Consider the following 20,880-nt stretch of genomic DNA (forward strand, 5'->3'; position numbering starts at 1 on the left):
GAATGCTTCATTTACTGTGTGTTCATTCACTGAACATTCTTAAATACATTTATTTAGTAATAAGCTTCTAAGTGCTTTAAAATAGATGAATAAACAGCATGAGCCTATGAACATTTATCTACTTAAAGCAAACCCCAATTCAATATGATTTAATGCTAAATAAATGTGAAAAGGATTTTAGCTTTATAACCTTCATCTAATGCTTATTTACTTAAAACTGCATCCCACTGGGTTCCATAATTCTTTATTTATTTAAGTCATTTTTATATCCTTTCCTATGTTAAAAACATCTCACTGGCTTATGACAGACAGAAACCCAAGGGATTGTAGTCACACAGTGCAATCAGATATATTTCTACTAAAAAAGAAACCATTGAATTCAATAGGGCTTCCTCTCTGATAAGGAAGTATTAAAATGACTGATTGTAACCTTAAACAGGATTTCCTAGGGGCTGAGTCCCATAAAATTTATTACGCTTTAGACAAGAAAGTTTAAACTCACGTTGAACAAATTAAGATCATACAGGTTCAAGGCCTTAACACACATTACAGACAATAATATTTGTTTTGCTGTATTTTGTTTATGATTCTCCTTAACTATTATTGTGCAATCTTATCCATGCCCACCCAGAAATAACTCACTGAATTAAAGGAACTTCCTTTCCAGGAATGGAGCAGGAGGTAAGAAATTACCTAGCATAATTAATATTTTCCCTAATCTTTTGATTATATTAACTTGTCTGTACAGTATTTTATTCCTGAGTCTTTCACCGATAAAATAATCAAAGGAACAATGAGAACACATTGTTCAATATCTGGCAATACTGACCATACATCTATACATAGTACGTAAAAGTAGTGTCAAATTGTTTTAGAATATTTTTAGAGGCTCTTTTCATTTACCTGGTGGGCAGTTGCATTCTGAAGAAGCTTCTCTTACTGTTCTGATTTTTGCCATATGTTCATACGTCTTCTATAGGGAAGAAAAAGAATATCTGAAAAACATTCCTTTGCAGCAAAAGCTGAATGAGAGAACTAGTGCCAAATGTTCTACAGTATTTATAAGGAGCAAACATACAATAAACTGATATTTATTATCCCATTTAACTTTCATCATTTCTAGTTTCTGTATGTTAATCAATTGATCACTTGTGCACTGTTAATCGTAGCCACAGCTTAAATCAGAAGTGAATCAAGCATATATTTCCAGATGTTCTTAAAGTCCCACTCTCTCATCCGTAATGATTGGCTATCCTGGCAGAGGATATGATGAGCAATAGAGTTTAACAACTTCTGGAGTCACACCTATTGCTGTCCCTGATTTAAATATCACACATAAATTCAAAAAAAAAAATTAAGCATCACCCATGTCCCCTTGCACTGTCTCTTACGTATGAAAATGATAGCTTATCTTTCCCCATAATATCTATGCAGATACAGAGAATTTTGTTCAGGCAAATATCTGAAAATTAGAGATTAAAAGCAATGAATATTTTGTATATGCAGGTCAACTGCTTCCACATTTATAGAAATAGCTCCTGCACACTGAATTCTAATTGCTGCTGCCAACCAGTCTCCTGGACTGGTCCTGGCTGCCCATTGAAACTTAAATATCTACTTTACAAACACATGTCTGTGTGGCACTCTCGTCAACCATAATGCTAACCAAGTAACCCTCCTGTAAGAGATGAGCTCGAGGGAGGGATCAGTCTGGTCATCTCCTACACAGCATAAGAAAACATAATGCAGTTGGAAGAATATCATTCTGTAACATGTAACACGGAGCCCCGCTAATGTTACCGCTGTCTCTTTTTTCAAGCTATTCCTGGAATGCAACAAATGCCCCATATTGCCTCTAGTTCATAGCAGTCCACTGAGCACTATAATAACCCTTGTTTTAAAGAATTTTGTTCAGGCAACTGATAGCTACCACTTGTTTATTTAGTTTATTCAACTGAGCACAATTCCCATGTCCAAACTCCAGGCAGCACACTTGTTTATAGATTCATGGCCCTCTTTTTCTTCTAAATTTTTGTGGAGCTGGGTGGGTGTAGATGGTAATGATAACTTAAGGAAAAGTCCATATGAGCATAGGATACTCTTTGTTATAACTGTTATTCTACAAAAAAGAGCAATGCTAACAGAGAGAAGAACCTGTTCTGGCATTCAAAAAAAGATTGAAGTGCATTCTAACTTGCATTGTCCTCAAATTAGTTAATATAGATAAAACCAGTGTAGGGTAGCAGTTAAGAGTGCTGGTTTAGGATTTGGAAAACACAGGTTTCAACCCTCAGTTAGCCGTGACATCAATGGGTCACATGGGGACAGCCACAGTTTTCTCACTTAATACTGAATGCCACATAGGAAGATACTGGGGTATTATACATACTGTCTTGGTGCAGAAAAGCGGACAAGTAAATGCAGTGCATACTATTACAAAGTGAATAAATTTGATTTCTGCCTTATCTCTTCAATCAGACAATTCCTAACAAAAGCATTTTGCTCTTCTACTTTCCCCCATCATACCAGCTCCCACCACCACCAAGAGGCACACCATCTCTCACGCCGCCTTTGGTTAAAGACCAAGGCAGACGGGCAAGAGTTAACATTGTGCGGACCTCCAGATGTTGCTGAGCTGCAGCTTCTCTCATCCCTCCACAACTAGGCTAGGCTAGAGCTGACGGATGTCTGAAAGACTACCCCGTTGCCCGTTCTTTTCCTAGAGGTCCCCTCTAGACGGCCAATCCATTTCACAAACGCCCAGGTACCTCTGAGCTGACTGGCTGGCTAAAGAGCCTCTTTTCCTTGGGACGGCCAAGCCCATCCTCCATTTTCAGGGCCACCTCACCTGAGCCAGAAGTTGCTCCACTTTTTCCTGCATCAGGGAATTCAGCTGATCCAAAGAATAGCTGGGCAGCGACCGGTAGGAGCCAGCAACAGCAGCAGCAGCAGCGCCCACGTCCCCTTGCGCTGCCTCAATGGCAAAGACCCTGGCCTGAAGGTCGTTGGTCTTCATCCCCAGATAGACACAGGAAGCGATGGAGCCCACCGAGAGAAGGCAGGCAGCCAGCAGCGAGTTGAAGGGCGGAGCAGACCTGACGGAGCAGAAGCCCTGTCCGCCAAAGCAGCCAAGGGCTTCCCCCTTGGCATCGGGGTTTCTTTTCCCCACCATGCTTGGCTGGGAAGAGGCAGCAGAGAAATACCCCCTTTCCTCCTCTTCCTCCTCCTCCTTCTCAGTGGGCGGCTGCTTTGGCCGAAGATCCCCGCCACACACACACAAAAAAAAGAACAGGAACCCCAAGACGGGACAAAAAAATTCAAACGGCTCCCTCCAAAAGCCGAGAAAAGGCACTTTCGATGCCCCCCAAAAGCGGCGGGCAGGACGGGCTCCCTTGGATTTCCGAAGTGGCTCTCAAACTGCCCCCCAAAGAGGGTCGCGGGGACACACACACACACACACACACACACCCCGTCGAGAAGCAGGGCAGCCTTTCACCCTCCTCCAGCCGCTTGCCTTTTATGGCATCTGCCGGCCAGAGGCGCCTGGCAAACCTCCGTCAGGTGCTGCTTTTTTTTCCAGGCTCTTTCCCCGACGGCGCCGACGGACTTGTTGCTCCTCGGGTTTCCTTTGGCGCTTGCCTGCCTGCCTGCCTGCCTGCCAAGCCGGACAACTTCGGAGTTACTTCAGCATCCACCCCCTTTAAATCCAAGTCGAGAGCAGAAGCGTTCGCCCGGAGCCCGTTTGCAGCCCCCTTGCCTGCCTGCCTGCCTGCCTGCGTAGGCGCCTCTAGTAGCGGCTGTCAGGAAAGCAGCAGCAGCAGCAGCAGCAAAAACGTCTCCGAAGCCTCCCGCTTGGTTCTCTGGGCTGAACGCCGCCTTCAAGCGCCTGCCAGAACCTCGGGAGTCTCATTAGCATAATTTATTCACCTAGACCGAAGGGGCGGGGCCCCCCTTCCCTCTTCCCTCAGTGCTCCTGACCCGGGAAGGCTGGAGATTCGGCTTTTAAGTATAATCTATGCAAAACTGCGCCTAAACAGTATCCCCTGCCCACCCAGCGCCGGTCTGTCGCTGCGCCACGCTCCTCTCCTCTCCTCTCTTCTTTTCTCCTGCCTGGACTCGGCGGGATCGAGCCGCCTGTGTTACTACAAGAAAGAGGTGCCTGCGAAGTGGGGGGGGGGGCGGGGTCGGGTCTCCGAGCTCTGCTAAGGAGGACTCCGGTGGCTTTTTCCTAAGGAAGCGAAGAGGACGGACGTCCTGGCGCACCGGGGCTTGAACGGCAAGGCGAGAGAGACTTCACGTCGCGATCAGATTTACGAGCAAGGGAAAACGGTTGTCCCGTAAAACAGGGCTCTCCAGCCTTGGCAACTTTAAGCCTGGCGGACTTCAACTCCCAGAATTCCCCAGCCAGCAAAGAATTCTGGGAGTTGAAGTCCTCCAGGCTTAAAGTTGCCAAGGCTGGAGACCTCTGCCGTAGGATCGCTTATCGTGGCTGTCTCTCATTGAGCTCGGCGGCTGTCTTTGCATATCATTGATAACTTTCCCCATGGTGATTCCTGTCGTTCGGCGTTTTTGGAGCCCCTCTGACACAGAGAACCATCTTCTGGCACGCAAGGCGGGCTAAGCTGCAGTCGCGTGGTTTTGGCTCGGTAGAAGTCCGGATGGTTGTAGTAGGCAGGGGTATACGGAGAGGTACCGCTTGCCGCTTGTTTCTCACCCCCTGCCTTTCCTGGAGGATTAAACAGACCAGGCTGAGATATACTTTTCTAGCAAAGAGAGACCCCCCCCCCCAAAAAAAAATTCTCCTTGAATAAGGGATGCGTCCCTGCATGCTTAAAGGAGGCAGGAACTTGTATGTAGGAGGAGTAAAATATAGATGATAAGGTTAGGGATAGGGATAGATAAGACATAGGAGACAGATGATAGATGATACGGGTAGATGGTAGATGATTGATAGGTGATCCATAGATGATATAGAGACAGATATAAATATATAGATACGGATATAGGATAGATATGGGACAAGAGTATATGTACTGTACATGTATATGTAAGAAGATGGTCTTGGGACTATCTTCTGTGCCTTGATAGGTGATCTATCATCAAAGTGTGCGAATCCCTGTTACTTCCCTTGGACCTCTGGGTGGTTTTTGATGCCATCAACCATGATACCTTCTGTACCATTTAGAATAGAATAGAATAACAGAGTTGGAAGGGACTTTGGAGGTCTTCTAGTCTAATCCCCTGCTTAGGCAGTAAACCCTACACCACTTCACAAAAATGGTTGTCCAATATCTTCTTTAAAACTTCCAGTGTTGGAGCATTTACAACTTCTGGAGGCAAGTTGTTCCACTGATTAATTGTTCTAACTGTCAGGAAATTTCTCCTTAGTTCTAACTTGCTTCTCTCCTTGATTAGTTTCCACCCATTGCTTCTTGTCCTGCCCTCAGGTGCTTTGGAGAATAGCTTGACTCCCTCTTCTTTGTGGCAGCCCCTGAGATATTGGAACACTGCTATCATGTCACCCCTAGTCCTTCTTTTCATCAGACTAGACATACCCAGTTCCTGCAACCGTTCTTCATATGTTTTAGCCTCCAGTTCCCTAATCATCTTTGTTGCTCTTCTCTGCACTCTTTCTAGAGTCTTAACATCTTTTTTACATCGTGGCGACCAAAACTGAATACAGTATTCCAAGTGTGGCCTTACCAAGGCATCATAAAGTAGTATTAACACTTCACGTGATCTTGATTCTATCCCTCTGTTTATGCAGCCTAGAACTGTGTTGGCTTTTTTGGCAGCTGCAGCACACTGCTGGCTCATATTTAAGTGATTGTCCACTAGGACTCCAAGAGCCCTCTCACAGTTACTACTATTGAGCAAGGTACCACATATACTGTACCTGTGCATTTTGGTTTTCTTGCCTAAGTATAGAATCTTACTTTTTGCACCATTGAATTTCATTTTGTTAGATAGCGCCCAATGTTCAAGTCTGTGAAGATCCTTCTGTATCTTAAGCCTATCTTCTGGAGTGTTGGCTTTTCCTGCTACCTTGGTGTCATCTGCAAATTTGATGAGTTCCCCATCTATCACCTTGTCCAAGTCATTGATGAAGATGTTGAAGGCTCCTGGGTTTAAAACAGAGTCTTGGGGTTCTCCACTGCATACTTCCCTCCATGTAGATGCAGTTCCATTGAAGACTACATATTGAGTGCGGTTGGTCAGACAGTTACAAATCCATCCGGTGGTGATAGAAGGATTGGTTTTTGGAAACTTGCAATAGTTCCAGTAGGAATAGACCAGAAGACAGGACTAAAGGACTATTGCTCCAACACCTATGCTGCTGATCTATAATGTTCCAGATACGTCTTGTCTCCCATGCTGTTTAGCGTCTACAGGAAATTGGGGAGGGGGGTTTAAAGGGTAGATGCCAACAATATAAAAACCCACGTGAATTAGCTGTATTATTCCATGACATTCCAAAGGTGAAAAAAATAAGCTGCCTTAGCTTAATAATGGGCTGGATGAAGAAAAATCAACTGAAAGAAATTCCATACCACATGCAGGTGCTCTTTGTAAGGAAAAAGGGTAGATTCTGGAACTGAATAAATCTGTTCTGGCTGGGGTCATGCTCCTACTCCCCACAAAACCTCAGTTCACTCTTTGGGAGTGCTTCTCAATGTTCAACTGCTAGTTTACAGGTAGCCCTCAACTTAAAACCAGTCACTAAGCGACCATTCAAAGTTAGGCTGGACCAGGGGTGAAATGCTACCAGTTTGCACCGGTTCAGGCGAACCGGTAGTAAAAAAAAAAAAACCCTACCAGTTCATCTGAACTGGTATTTCTGATAATCAGCTGTGTCGCGCGATTTAAATTCTAGCGAATCTAAATCGCACAGCACAGCTGTTCCCCCCACCTTCGCTGTTCTACTTACCTTCCCAAGCCTCCTTTTTCTGCGTGAAGTGCGCGTTTGGTGCACACTGCACATGCAGCATTTGGTGCACTGTGCATGTACATGCGCATGCAGCATTTGGCGCACACTGCACATCCACATGCAGCATTTGGCGCACTATTTGCCACTGACTGCGCCTGTGCCTGCAGCGTGCATTTGGTGTGGACTGCACATGTGCATGCAAAACATGCGCAAAGCACACACCAAGCATGCGTGGGCAGCAAACCGGTGACAAACTGGGGAAGATTTCACCACTGGCTGGACCCCCATCCAAAAGTTGCTTATGGCCCATTTTCAAAGTTATGATGGCAACACACAGAGCCTCTGGTCATGTAATCAAATTTTAGCCACTTTTGCAACTGGCTCCCCTTTACAGCTATTTATCCCACCGTCACATGACCCTGTTTTGCAATGTTTTTGGCCACTTTCTGGCATTTGTTTCTACTTTGCAGGGAAAAATCCACATTTGGGGAAATTAATAATAGCAATAGCACTTAGACTTACATAATCACTTCACAGTGCTTTACAGCCTTCTCTAAGCAGTTTACAGAGTCAGCATGTTGCCCCCAACAATCTGGGTCCTCATTTTATCGACTTCGGAAGGATGTAAGGAGGGGATAACTTTGAGCCGGTGAGGCTCTAAGTGCCGAACTGCTGGCAGTTGGTAGTGAAAAGAATTAGCCTACAATCCTGCATTCTAACCACTGTGCTAATCATGGTGTATGTTTAATGACTGCCATGTTCATTTAACAACCGCAGCAAAAAATGTCAAAAATCGGATCTAGTCATTGGATATCTCAATTTACAAATGCAATGAATTATGACTATAATTCTGGGCTCAATTATGATTCTAGGTCAAGGGCTATGTACTGTATGAAAGTACATGGTAGTCTTGAAAACTGTCCAGAAATTGCAGTTGGTGCAAGATGTAGCTTTCAATATCAGAATGAACAACAACCGGATATAAATTTATAAACACAAAATAAACATACAGTAGCTATTTCATTTGCAAATGACCACTGGAAAGCAGCAATGAGTTTTCTGTATCTCTTTCCTATAATCTAGATACCGGATACTGTAGTCCTTGCTGGCTGAGTAGATGTGTCTGCAATAACACCGCTAATTTCAAAAAGATGTAGGAATTTGTTACCCCCAAATTCCTAAGTGAGGTGGTCCTAACTTACTGACTGCAATTGGAACCAGTGACTCCACTGCAGAGTCATATGGTCGTAAAGTGAAGCATCACGTGACTGTGCTGATTTACAACATCAGCTCTGGCTGCAATTGGGAAGCAAGTCACCGAGGGTCATTGAGGGTGATCTCACACGGTCATGACTTGTAATTTCCTGCTGAGTTCCCATTGATTTTCCCTGTTGGAAGCTGGCTGTGAAGGTCACAAATAGTGATCATGTGACCACAGGATGCTGCAACCATCATAAGTGCATGCTAGTTAGCGAGCACCCAAATTTTGATCATGTGACCGTAGGGATGCTGCAATAGCCACAAGTTAGCCCCATCATAACTTTGCACAGTTTGCTGTGTGAGTGGTGTCATGCCCCAGCATATAACTTTTATATACTGTTGTTGCTCTCTAGCCCCATCTAGTGGCCGGAGAGACAAATACCAAGTATATTGTTTGAAGTTGATCCAAACCGTTTACTCATCAGCCTGCACTGTCAAACCAAGTGCACGCTGGGAAGCCAGACTCCATTTCCTTTAGCATTTGGAGAAGGCAGAAGCACAAAGAAGATTCCGTCTTAATCTGTGGCACATGGTCATCCAAGGACAAACCCACATCCCACACACAGAGCATCGCTAGTGAGATTTAAATTGCTTGTATTTATTAATTGTTATGTTCAGCAGTAACGTAATGCTGTCTATCTTGTATTTGGTTCTCATTGTATGTATCCCTATTTTCCCTGATTTCACCATATCCTGTTCTTTCAATAAAGCATTCAGATCTACGCACATGGTCTGTTTTATTGGAGGATAGGTAGGTTTAGCTGCATGTTGAGCTGCACACAGACTAATGTGTAGTGTGGACAGAACAAGTGGTCAGTCAGTGAGAAACTACACCTGCATTCCTTTCTCAGCTATGCAAAAAAAATGAATATGAATACTCCGTTTTTATCTTGCCTGCTTTTCTACTTTTTCAGAGCACTTTACATGGTCTTTGTCCCCTCAACCTTCTCTACTGTGTCTCTTCATGAACCTTTGGAAAGTTGGAGTTAAACTGACAAAGTCTGAAGACAAAGGTCACATACATGAATATCACAGGGAGGGACCCAAAAGATCAACATATTGTATGGTCACAACCACGTGATCAAAGCTTCACCTTTTGTGCATTAATCACATGGCTGTGACTGCCATCTTGACTTTTCTGACTTTGTTTCCCTGTGGGCAGCCCTGCTATATGATCTTTGCCACAGAAAATGCCATTGCTGCTGCTTTTAGCCATGGTGGTGCCGTAATGAGCTACGGTGGTGCAGTGGTTAGACTGCAATACTGCAGGCTACTTCTGCTGATTGCCGGGTGCCTGCAGTTTGGCAGTTCAAATCTCACCAGGCTCAAGGTTGACTCAGCCTTCCATCCTTTGGAGGTGGGTAAAATGAGGATCCAGATTGTTGGGGGACAATATGTTGACTCTGCAAACCACTTAGAGAAGGCTGTAAAGCACTGTAAAGCGGTATATAAGTCTAAGTGCTGTTGCTATTGCTATTGGTAAACCCAGTGGAGAGAGTTGGGTTATGAAATATAATATTACAATAAGGGCAAAATATTTCTTAAATATGTTTGAAACAGAACAAGGGGGTTTGGAATTAAAATGTTTTCTGCTTTCCTTTCACATCCCCATATGTCCAGTTTTAACCACTGCAAGCTGGCTTTGACAAAATTGCCTGGGTACAAATTGGGAAAATAAATGTACCATTTCAGCAAGCCGCACATTATCTTTTGGTTAACCAAAGCAGTGTTTTAAACTGCTGAAATGAAAGGAGAGAAGGAAGGAAGGAGTGTTTATATCAGCAATTGTCCACTGAAATATTGCAGTAGCTGATCCTGATCCAAATTAGAATTTTCCAGATATGGAACTATGGGGATGGAATGTGATTTATTTATTCATTAACAATAATCCCCAAAGGCATCTTACTTCCCCACTCAATACTGGGTAGCATAGTCAGATGGCAAATGTGCTATTTCACCATACGTGCATTTAGCAAACTCTGCAAAATCTAACAGATTTACCTGTTCATAGAGTTGATGTGATCACGTAATTCCTGGAAAAAAATGTGGGATACTAAGTAAGATTATTATAGCCAGCTAACTATTGTTAACAAGGGCAAGAAAATGTTAGCGTTATAAAATTAATAAATCATGTTTAGAGCATGATTATAGATCTTGTGGTGCCTGACAGGTACCTTGTCCTACCTCACTTTTTACATGTACATGAAAAACCAGCCAGATTGGCAAGAATGTTCCCCGGCACGCCATCAACATGTTGGAAATGCAACCACCACAAAGGCACCTATTACCATATGTGGTGGACCTGCCCAATGGCGAAACAATATTGGCAAAGGATCAAAATACAAATAAAGGAAATAACACACCAAAAGATAGAACTAAGACCAAAAAGCTTCTTACCAGGCATAGTGAATGGATACTACGAAAAAGAAACAACATATTTAATTATACATATGATAACAGCAGCACGAATACTATACGCGCAACACTGGAAGAGTAGTGATATACCAACACCAGATAAAGTAATCAATAAAATTATGGAATGTGCGGAATTAGATAGACTCACAAAGGAATTACAAAATAGGGAAGAACATGACTTTTACTTAGTATGGGAAAAGTGGTATAGTTGGTTGAAAGATAGGAAAGAGATGAAGCAATAGGAAGTAAACAAAATGACCAAATATAATATGATGGAAACAAAGAACAGACATAGGTCAACAAAGATCAATAGTAGATAGACAAAAGGGAATGACCAAATAAGGAAGAGTCAAAATACAAAGAGAAATGTATATTACAGTTGCGACAAACTGGACATGTATTGAAATGGATGTTTATATGTTTTTATGTTTTGTATGTTTCATTGTTCTGTTTAGTTTGTACTTATAAATAAAAATTGGGGAAAAAAAACAAGCTAATATTCTCCAGCTTCATCCTTATTTGGGTCCCAAATAATCCTTATAAAGCAGATTAGAAAGTAGAAGTGATATGCAACAATATCCCGGTGCTTTCTTTGCAGATTTGCCCACCAGCCCCATAAGCATCAGGCAAGGTAAGGAAGGATTGCAGAGAGCATTTGGGAGATGGGACTAGAGAGATATCATTCTGGAAAATCCACACTTCGTAAAAACTTATGTCTTCCCACCAGTCTTTTTATGTTGAGGGCCACAATATATTCTCAAAACTGTGAGTCTTTGTTGCAATCACTCATAATATACAATCTATAGTAATACCTATAAAGCCTGGGAATACACAAGATACAGAGAACCTGGCAGAGAGCAAATGTATCAAGATACGGTAAGGGCTAAAATAGACATTTGCCAGTCCTATAACCAGAAGAGGACTCAGAGTATATTATGTTTCGTAGACAATTGATGGAGATCAGATGTCATCTAAAAGAATGTTCAGGATCCATGTCCCACCACCGTTGCAGCTTATGGAGCCCTCCAGAGGTTATATACATGCAATCTCCACTCCCGAATCTTGAAGTGTGGGAATTCCTCTATGCATCATTATAAAGACATTTGGCGGTCACCACAGTTCAGCTATAATGACCCAGTATTTGGTAATATCTTTTGACACTGGGGTTAAATACTGCAGCTAACGCTGCAATATCCATTTGTCTACCCTGGGCACATTGCAGCTATTCTTGTTGACAGCATTGGGTAAGTCAACAACTAGATTTATTACAGCAAGACTATAAAGAGAAACAAAATATAACAGGTTAACATCATTTTGACAGGAAACGAGAAGATAAGCACAAAAATAGAAGTTTCTAACAGACTTCTATTTGTAGCATGTTAATACCAATTTTGTTTATTTATACCATTTTTTTTCAAAAAAAAAAAGCGTGCAAGAACAATGTGGAAGTGCTTCTGCAGATAAATAAATTAACCTGTAAGTTTAAAAATAACACATCTTTCTTTGGCTCCTGCTCCTTCTTTTGGAGGGAAAAAAGGATGTTGAGCAAGATTTATGTATGCCTTATGCATAAAATATATATATATATATATATATATATATACAAAATCTCCTTTGAGCTGAGTTTGACTTTTAAACATCCAGCCTGAACATTTCCTGGTAATTTCCCATCTCAGAACTACTCTAATTGTATGTGGTAGAATTTGAATCTGTTTTTTTGTTCTCTTAATGACAATTCATTGGAAGTAAAAAAGAGGCTCATTTTTGTGAGATGGGGTAGCCATATAAATATGATAGGTTAAAAAAAATCCAAATAAATGTACATCATAAGTAGGACAACAGCAAGTGGGGGATCGGGCAAAGACCACAGTGGAAGAAGTTATTCAAGCTGTCTCATTTTGACACTGGTTTTATTCAGCTTCAGGCAACAAAGTAGAAAGGAGACAAACTGTTCTTGATAAAGATTAGGTGCCACAAGACATCATTGACTCTTAGATTTTCTCTGTGATGAATTGTCCCTAACACGATCTTTCAGCAATTCCAACAGTGCACTTATGGCTACTATATCTGAATCTATCCAACTTTCTGTTCATCCTCTTCTCTTTCTAGTCTCTTTCCGGTCCTTTCCCAGCATTACAGGCTACTTTAGGGAGTTTGGTCTTCATATAAAGCAGAGGCCTTCAAACTTGGCAGCTTTAAGACTTGTGGACTTCAACTCCCAGAATTCTCCAGCCAGTTATGCCGTGATTGCGTGCAAAGCATGTGCACAATGAGAACTGGTGGTAACACCGGTTGGAATCCACCACTGGTGCGTAGGCTCTGGGAGGGCGAAAAATGGGCCTACTGGAAGTTTCAGAAGGCCAGAAACTGGGGAGGCCATTGTTGTGGCCCCGCCCTCCGAGCCTATCTCATCGGAGGAAGAAGGCTCCGAACATGAAGAAGTGGAGTCGGCCAGGCCTCCCTCTCCAGGTCCCTCCCCTCTGGCTCTGCCTCAAGTGCCGGCCAAGGAAGAGGAGATTAGCCAGGAGCCAGGTGTCTCCGATGAGAGTGATGGAGGCGATCTGTCGTTCCTGGATTCACGCCAACGAAGGCGTGATAAACGGTTGCAGCAGTTGAGGAGGCGTGCCAGGGATTAGGCTGAGTCACTGGACCACACCCCAGAGACTATATAAGAGAATGTGGTGGCCATTTAAGACTCTGTGATGGACAAAAACTAACTCTGGCTAGTCACTTGAACAATGCTTAAAGCTGCCGAAGGTTTCTTGTTTGGAACTGGACTATTTGCAATTTGTATGTATTTTCTGTTTATCTGATGAAGTAAAGCCCTTGGCAGTCGATGCTCGTATAGCTGCCAAGTTTTAGATAATAACCTGTGTGCGTGCCCAGTGCTTTCTTAACCCTCGGCTGGCTGTGTTTGTGTGTGTGTGGAGACGGGGACAGAACAGCGATTTTTGCCATCCCGGAGCCTCGAGGAAAGCCTCCGAAGCCTGGGTAGGGCAAAAATGCCCCCCCCCCAATCCACTGTGGTGCAGGAGGCCAACTAGGCCACGCCCACCATGGCCACACCCACCCAGCAACCGGGCAGAGAACCCCTTGCTAAAATTTTTGAAGCCCACCCCTGGTGGCTTCCTATCTGTGGGAATTCCTAGATTATCACATCTCTTGTCTCTGGGATTTCCCTCTTTCCCATTCTTCCCTGCTAAGCATCAGGCAGTTTAGCAAAAGAAATTAACACAGCAAAATGAAGAGTGAAGTCAACAGCAGGGTACAAGTAGTCCTCAACATACGACTACAATAGAGCACAAAATTAGTGTTAAGTGAATTTTGTTTTATGACCTTTCTTCATGGTTGTTAAGCTAGTAACACAGTTGTTAGGTGAACCTGACTTCCCCATTGACTTTGTGTATTAGAAGGTCACAAAAGCTGATCACATGACCTTGGGACACTGCAACCATCATCAGTATGAATCAGTTGCCTAGCATCCAAATTTTGATCACATGGCCATGGGGATGGTGCCACGGTCATAAACGTGAACAATGGTCATAATTCACTTTTTTCAGTTCCGTTGTAACTTCAAATGGTCACTAAATGAACTGTTGTAAATGAACTGTTGGGACCACAATTGACCCCAACATTTCTGTGGTTAAGCGAGAAATTTGTTAAGTGAATTTTGCCCCATTTTATGACTTTTCTTGCCATAGTGGCTAAGTGAACCACTGCAGTTATTAAGTTAGTAACACGGTTGTTAAGTGAATCTGACTTTCCCACTGACTTTGCTTGTCAGAAGATCGCAAAAGGGGATCACGTGACCACCTTGGGACACAGCAACGCTCATAAGTATGAACCAGTTGCCAAGCATCAGAATTTTGATTGCATGATCACGGGGATATTGGAAAGGTTGCAACTGTGAAAAAAACAGTGCGGTGTAACTTTGAATGGTCACTAAGTGAACTGTTGTAAGTTGAAGACTACCTGTAGCTCAGAGGTGGGTTGCAGCAGCTTCTGACCAGTTCTGGAGAACCGGTAGTGGAAATTTTGTGTAGTTCGGAGAACCGGTAGTAAAAATTCTGACTGGCCCCACCCCCATCTATTCTCTGCCTCCCAAGTCCCAGCTGATCGGGAGGAAATGGGGATTTTGCAGGAATCTTCCCCTGGAGTGGGGAGGGAATGGAGATTTTACAGTTTCCTTCCCCTGCCACACCCACCAAGCCACGTCCACCAAGCCACACCCACAGAACCGGTAGTAAAAATTTTTGAAACCCACCACTGCTGTAGCTGCATATAGAGCCAATTCAGCCCAGTTGTTAAAGCACCATGCTAGAAGCCAGGAGACCATGAGATTTAGTCCTGTCTTAAGCACAAAGAGAATGCCATAATTTTGGACCAGCCATTCTCCCAATCTTAGGAAGAAGCCAATGGCAAACCACTTCCAAAACATCTGGCCAAGAAAACTGCAAGGACCAGTCCAGGCTGTTTCCAGGAACCAACACTAACTGAAAGGCTAAAAAAAAAATCCCTTTATTATCAGCTATAATATATACTTACTAATATATTTGTTTGTCAAAACCTTTTCCTCTGCCTTGGCTCTTTAAAATGCAAATGCTGTATGAAAAGAAATCATTTCTAACTGATGGTTGTAAGATAGAAGTTTTGCTTTCTCTTAAAGCTTAAGTACAAAGCATAAATGCATGCCATCTGCGTAAAATGCTACCCTAGCAACCAGTTTACAATGATGGGACTGAGCATTTAAAAAAAAAACAATATATTGTTCAAAAAGAAAAAAAAATATGGAGAAAATGGTAATATGTTCCAACTTTAATTCTAAAGTCCCAGAAATCAGCTATTTGTGTTATTTGTTTTCTTTCATGACAAATGACATGGAATGACAAGTCCCTGCAGATTTTTGGCAAGGTTTCTCAGAAGTGGTTTGCCATTGTCTCCTTCCTCGGGCTGAGACAAAGTGACTGGCCCAAAGTCACTGGCCCAGCTAGCTTTGTGCCTAAGGCAGCATTAGAACTCACAGCCTTCCAGTTTCTAACTTGCTACCCTGTTTCCCTGAAAATAAGACCTCCCCGGATAATAAGCCCAATCAGACTTTTGAGTGCATGTGCTAAAATAAGCCCTCCCCGAAAATAGTAAAATGCATGCCCAGCCGGTCCCCACCATTTCCACTGGTTAGGGTTAGGAAGACAGAGCTGGAAATCAGGTAAGACAGCAAGAGGAGCCCCATCTTGCTCCACATGCCCCAAAATAATAAGACCTCCCCGAAAATAAGGCCAAGTGCTTATTTCAGGGTTCAAAAAAATATAAGACAGGGTCTTATTTTCGGAGAAACACGGTACCTTAAGCACTACACCAAACTGGCTTTCCATCCATTTTTTCCATTTTTGGATGACAAAAACCCTGTTGTAAAATAAACTCAGCAAACAAAATCATTATTTTGACACATATATTACTTGGCTCAGTCTAAGTCAAGTAACATGCCCTCTCTTTATTAGGCAGAATGCTCTCTATTTTCAAAAGTGCAAAGGATTTTCAGTATTTTGAATGCTACTTCAGAATTCCCTAGCATTTACCTTTAAGTACCAATGCGTCCTTACATACCTCTCATAGCATTGCTCTTTTCAGACTTGGTGCACAATTGTGTGTGTCTGTGTGTGTTCTGCTGGACTCAGCTCTCTCTTGAAGAACAGTTAGTTGTTGCACCTGGGGGTCTTTGTATAACTATGGCTTGGACACCAGTTATGCCTTCCTGAACTGAAGCCTTGCTCATAGTCGCTCATGCTTCAATCACTTCCCAATTGGACTACTGCCACACACTTTCCATAGGACTATCCTTGAAGACCATCCAGAAGCTTCAATTGGCCAAGAATGCAATGATGCAGGTAATTATGGACACCGTTCATTACTCTGGCTCCCAATAGGCTTCCAACTGTGCCGGTGTGACCTTTAAGTCACACATGACATAGGACCAGGTTACTCGCAGGACTGCCTTGTCCCAAGAACATCTAACTGCCCCAACACATTACCATAAGGAGGACGTACTCCTGATTCCTTCTTTTAAAAATTGCCATCTCGTTGCATCTAAGAACCATGTCTTGTTGATGGGTGCCCCCTGAGAGGAAGAAATTTCTATTTTTGTTATTATCCTTAAAACGCAATTTGGAATAGCTTTTGGTATGCCTCTCAAAGGTCAAGGGCAGGCTTTTGCTTCATGAAGTCATGTACCCTCACCCTAATCAAGTATGAAAACACACTGGTAAAATTATAAATAAAACATGAATTTCTGAAACAGAACAGTCCTTGCTAAACTGTGTTTTAGAACAGGGGTCCCCAACCTTGGCAACTTTAAGACTTGTGGACTTCAACTTCCAGAGTTCTGGGAATTGAAGTCCACAAGCCTTAAAGTTGCCAAGGTTGGGGACCCCTGTTTTAGAATGTCAGTCCTTTAGCACAAGAATTTGATTTCTTTCCTTACTAAAGTGCCATGTGCATTTGTGACTGTAGGCTGTGTACAGCTCAAGCTACAAGATGGTGCTGGCTTATTCTTTATGGTACCAGAACATTTGGATTCTTAACCATAGCTGATTGAAAGTTCTGTTCATGTGCCCAGTGGGTAGCTTTTGAAATTAATTTGCATGTTCATGACCTGCCTGATGCTCTCCAATCATCTCTAACTGCTGCCATATGCAACCCTAAGCTTTTGCACGCATCTGCAAATGTTCAGAGAAATGACATTTGGGATTGCTGCAGAAATCCCCGTCCTTTGCAATGGCTTCGCATGATCATCTGAAAGCAGTTACCCAAGTGCTTTCCTGTGGATGTTAATGCGAGAAAACAGAAGGTACTGGTGATATAGTCAGACCTTAGATTTGCAGAGTTTTACCAATGTCAAAAACTTACTGAAGAGAAGGTACAAGAATATTATTGTTCACTGACCAACAAGGGGCCAAATTTGCCTATAAGCCTGAGATCTTGCCTCTGGCAACACTTAAAGGCTTTCCTGCCAAGGTTTCATCATACTATGTGATTTTTGAGAATCTCTTCTGGAACTAATTTTTAGGAAGTTTACCCCCTGGAATATCTAGCCATATGCTTAGAATGAAATTTGAGTTTGTCTTGTGGATACTAGCGTTGGCTTACATATGATAAGAAACGTTGTGTTCCTCTGCGGTTTCTGCACAGTCTGTTGCTGCAGAAAAATGGAATGGGTTACAGGAGGCTTATCTTTCTTGTTACGCACTCATATTGGGTGGGAGTTTTTTGTTATTAAGTTGGGAAATGTTCCATTAATGCGTCCTGTCTTTTTTCCAGTACACACAAATAGATGAATGGAGTTTAAAAAAAAAAAAGAGCATCATTTAGATCAGGGGTGTCAAACTTGATTTCATTGAGGGCTGCATCAGGGCTGTGCTTGACCTCAGGGGGCTGGGGTGGGCGTGGCCAAGATGGGCATGGCCAGCTCAACTTCACTCATGTCAGGGGCGCCTGTGGCGGCCCGAGTGCTCTGCCAATGAAAATGGACTTCCAAGCTCTGTTTTTGGCTGTGATGGCCTCCTGCAACCCTCTGCTAGCAAAAACAGAGCTTGGGAGGGCCACGAGCTCCATTTTTCTTGGCAGAGGCACTGTGGGCCAGTCCTTCGCTGTTTCCAGGGCAACCCCATGGGTCAGATCTAAGCACCTTGAGTTTGATATCCCTGATTTAGATGATTTTGTATTTCCACTATTTATCTTTCTGGATATTTTTCAAAAACCCCGTTTTTTCTCATCTGTGTCAAATGTTAGCATCCATAAAGCAACTTGACAACTAACATACCAACTGCCCTCATTTTGGGACTCTTTAAAATAATTAAATTTGGAGTATAGATTTTGTTATGTCTTGTTTATGAAGAGATTAATTAATTAACCATTGTAAAATAATAGAAATTAACTTTCAGAAATAAACTTTCTATTATTTCAGTTTTTGCTGAATATGCTACTTGTACTTCCCAAAATATTGAGAAAACAATAAAAATTGCAATGGCCAGAAATTGACTGAGATCACTTCCAATATTAAATCTTAAACTGCCAGACAACAGCAAGTAAATCACATTGCAGAAATGCACTGCACATTTATCCAAAGTATCTAGGAGAATGGGTGAAAAATTATAGAATCATAGTTAGAAGTCAACCCCTTATTGATTGAAATAACTCAAAGTAAAGCATTCCCAAGCGATAGCTATTTAAAATATGTTTGAATATATCCAATGTAGGGAAGATGACAGTCTCTGTGGTTAAATAATTCTTCAACTTACTGTTAATGTTAAAGAGGTTTTTTTTTCTTATGTTCAGTAATAGAAGGGGTTTTTGCATGTTGGCTGTGATTCAATTTTCTACTACAAAATAGGACAAAAATATCTGAGGGATTAATGTATCATTATTGCTATCTTAATAAGCACTTTGATAGAAGGTTACATAGACAAAGGAGATTTGCTAGGATCATAATATAATACTTCTGCTTCATGTAAAGCAATATGCTATGAAAACAATGGATAGATTGAATGGAGTTGGCCTTTTTTTCCATCTTATCCCAGTCAAATGTACTGAATGAACATTGGCCTTATCTGTTCAACTGACATACCCACTGGATTTTAGAATATTAAAATGCACTGATTTCTAAATGTAAGAGGCAAAAAGTCACTTAAAGTGTCAATTGGATAAAAAAAATGGTTTTTATTTTCTTTTTCTTAACTTTTTATTTACACCGGTAGAAGACTGCAAAGGAACTGAAATGTGAATCCATCCGTTAGAGTTAATTGCACCTTAATCCATGAAACTCCACATCTGTGAAATAGCAACCTACCACATAGAAATTCTGTTTTGAGGATCTGTGCCCCTTATGTTTCCTTTTTAGCTCCACTGAACCATAGAAAGGGGGAACAGGAATGGAATATTTGTTGCAGTTGATTTGCTGTTGTACAAATTCTGTTTTTTTTTAAAGAAGCTCTTTTACTTCCTTTTAATAAACTCACTAGAGAACTGAGAGATCTGAAAAGATACCACACACAATCACTTCATTAATAAAAAAAAAAAATCTTTGGAGAAAAACTGATTGCTTCCACAAGAAAAGGGGAAACGATTAACTCCCATTCTATTTTATTGGCTTCTTTCCTGATACAGTTAAAATGTGTAACATATTGTAGGAATAGGTTCATTTATATGATAATTGAAAAACAAATTAGCTTTCCCAAAAGCCTATTGGGAATAAAGGTAATGTTGTATGGTCACTGTTTAGTACTTTTGATTTTAAAAACCAATATACAGGTAGTCCTCCACTTACGATCACAATTGAGCCCAGAATTTATGTTGCTAAGTGAGACATTTGTTAAGTGAATTTTGCCCCATTTTACAATCTTTCTTGCCACAGTTGTTAAATGAACCACTGCAGTTAGTAACAGAGTTGTTAAGTAAATCTGGCTTCCCCACTGATTTTGCTTGTCAGAAGGTTGCAATAGGTGGTCGCATGACCCCAGGATACAGCAACGGTCATAAGTATGAACCAGTTGCCAAGCATCAGAATTTTGATCCCATGATCCTGGGGATGCTACAAAGGTCGTAAGTGTGAAAAACGGTCATAAGTCACCTTTTCAGTGTGGTTGTAACTTTGAACGGTCAAAAACGGAACTGTTGTAAGCCAAGGGCTACCTATACTTTCATATTTTTCCTAAAAAGAAATTCAGAGAGATTTTCACCAAAATGATAAAGCAACTTTGCATGGTGGTAAAACAAGCTTCACTCTTTTCATACATTCCTCCAACATCACAACAAAGGTACAAAAGTAGATCAAATGCACATCACATTTGAAGCTCCACTCCCACTTGCAGATGGCTCTGGTTTCCTGTAAAAAACACTGGTAACACAACCAGATTGTAAATTTTTATTTTTATTTATTTTATGTTATTTACATATGAAATTTAGAAACTGCCCATCTCACTCTGGGCAGCATACAATTAAATGTATCAAAATATACCACATCCTTAAGAGAATTAAAATACAATAATAACTTCCATAAAAACCAAAATAAAGGCACAAGTGTCAGAAATAACTTTTAATTTAAGAATAAAATGCAGAAAAGGTTCTTCAACTGAACACCTTGTAAAACCCCAGAGTTCAGGATCAAATGTCTCTGCTTCAATCTGATATGTAGTATGGTACAATAACCAGAGGTGTATTCAGCCGGTTTAGACTGGTTCACCCGAACCGGTAGCGGAAATCGTGGGTGGGCTCCAGGGGAAGGT

The 20,880-nt window shown here is 41.9% G+C and overlaps 1 protein-coding gene across 1 annotated transcript in view; it reads right to left on the reverse strand.

Moving 5' to 3' along the window:
* LOC148112569 (uncharacterized) overlaps positions 1 to 4,168 on the reverse strand; it is a 147,359-nt gene extending 143,191 nt beyond the window's left edge. The window contains exons 1-2 of the mRNA XM_087875552.1: positions 2,849 to 4,168; positions 904 to 973 (exon numbers count right to left, since the gene is read on the reverse strand). Coding sequence (XP_087731678.1) covers positions 904 to 973; positions 2,849 to 3,172 — 394 coding nt within the window. The 5' untranslated portion in view covers positions 3,173 to 4,168. The remainder of the gene's footprint in view (positions 1 to 903; positions 974 to 2,848) is intronic.
* Between the last annotated feature and the right edge of the window lie 16,712 nt (positions 4,169 to 20,880).

This window comes from Pantherophis guttatus, chromosome 8 (assembly GCF_059756535.1).
Source record: "Pantherophis guttatus breed Tessera chromosome 8, ASM5975653v1, whole genome shotgun sequence".
Classification (NCBI taxonomy): Eukaryota; Metazoa; Chordata; class Lepidosauria; order Squamata; family Colubridae; genus Pantherophis; species Pantherophis guttatus.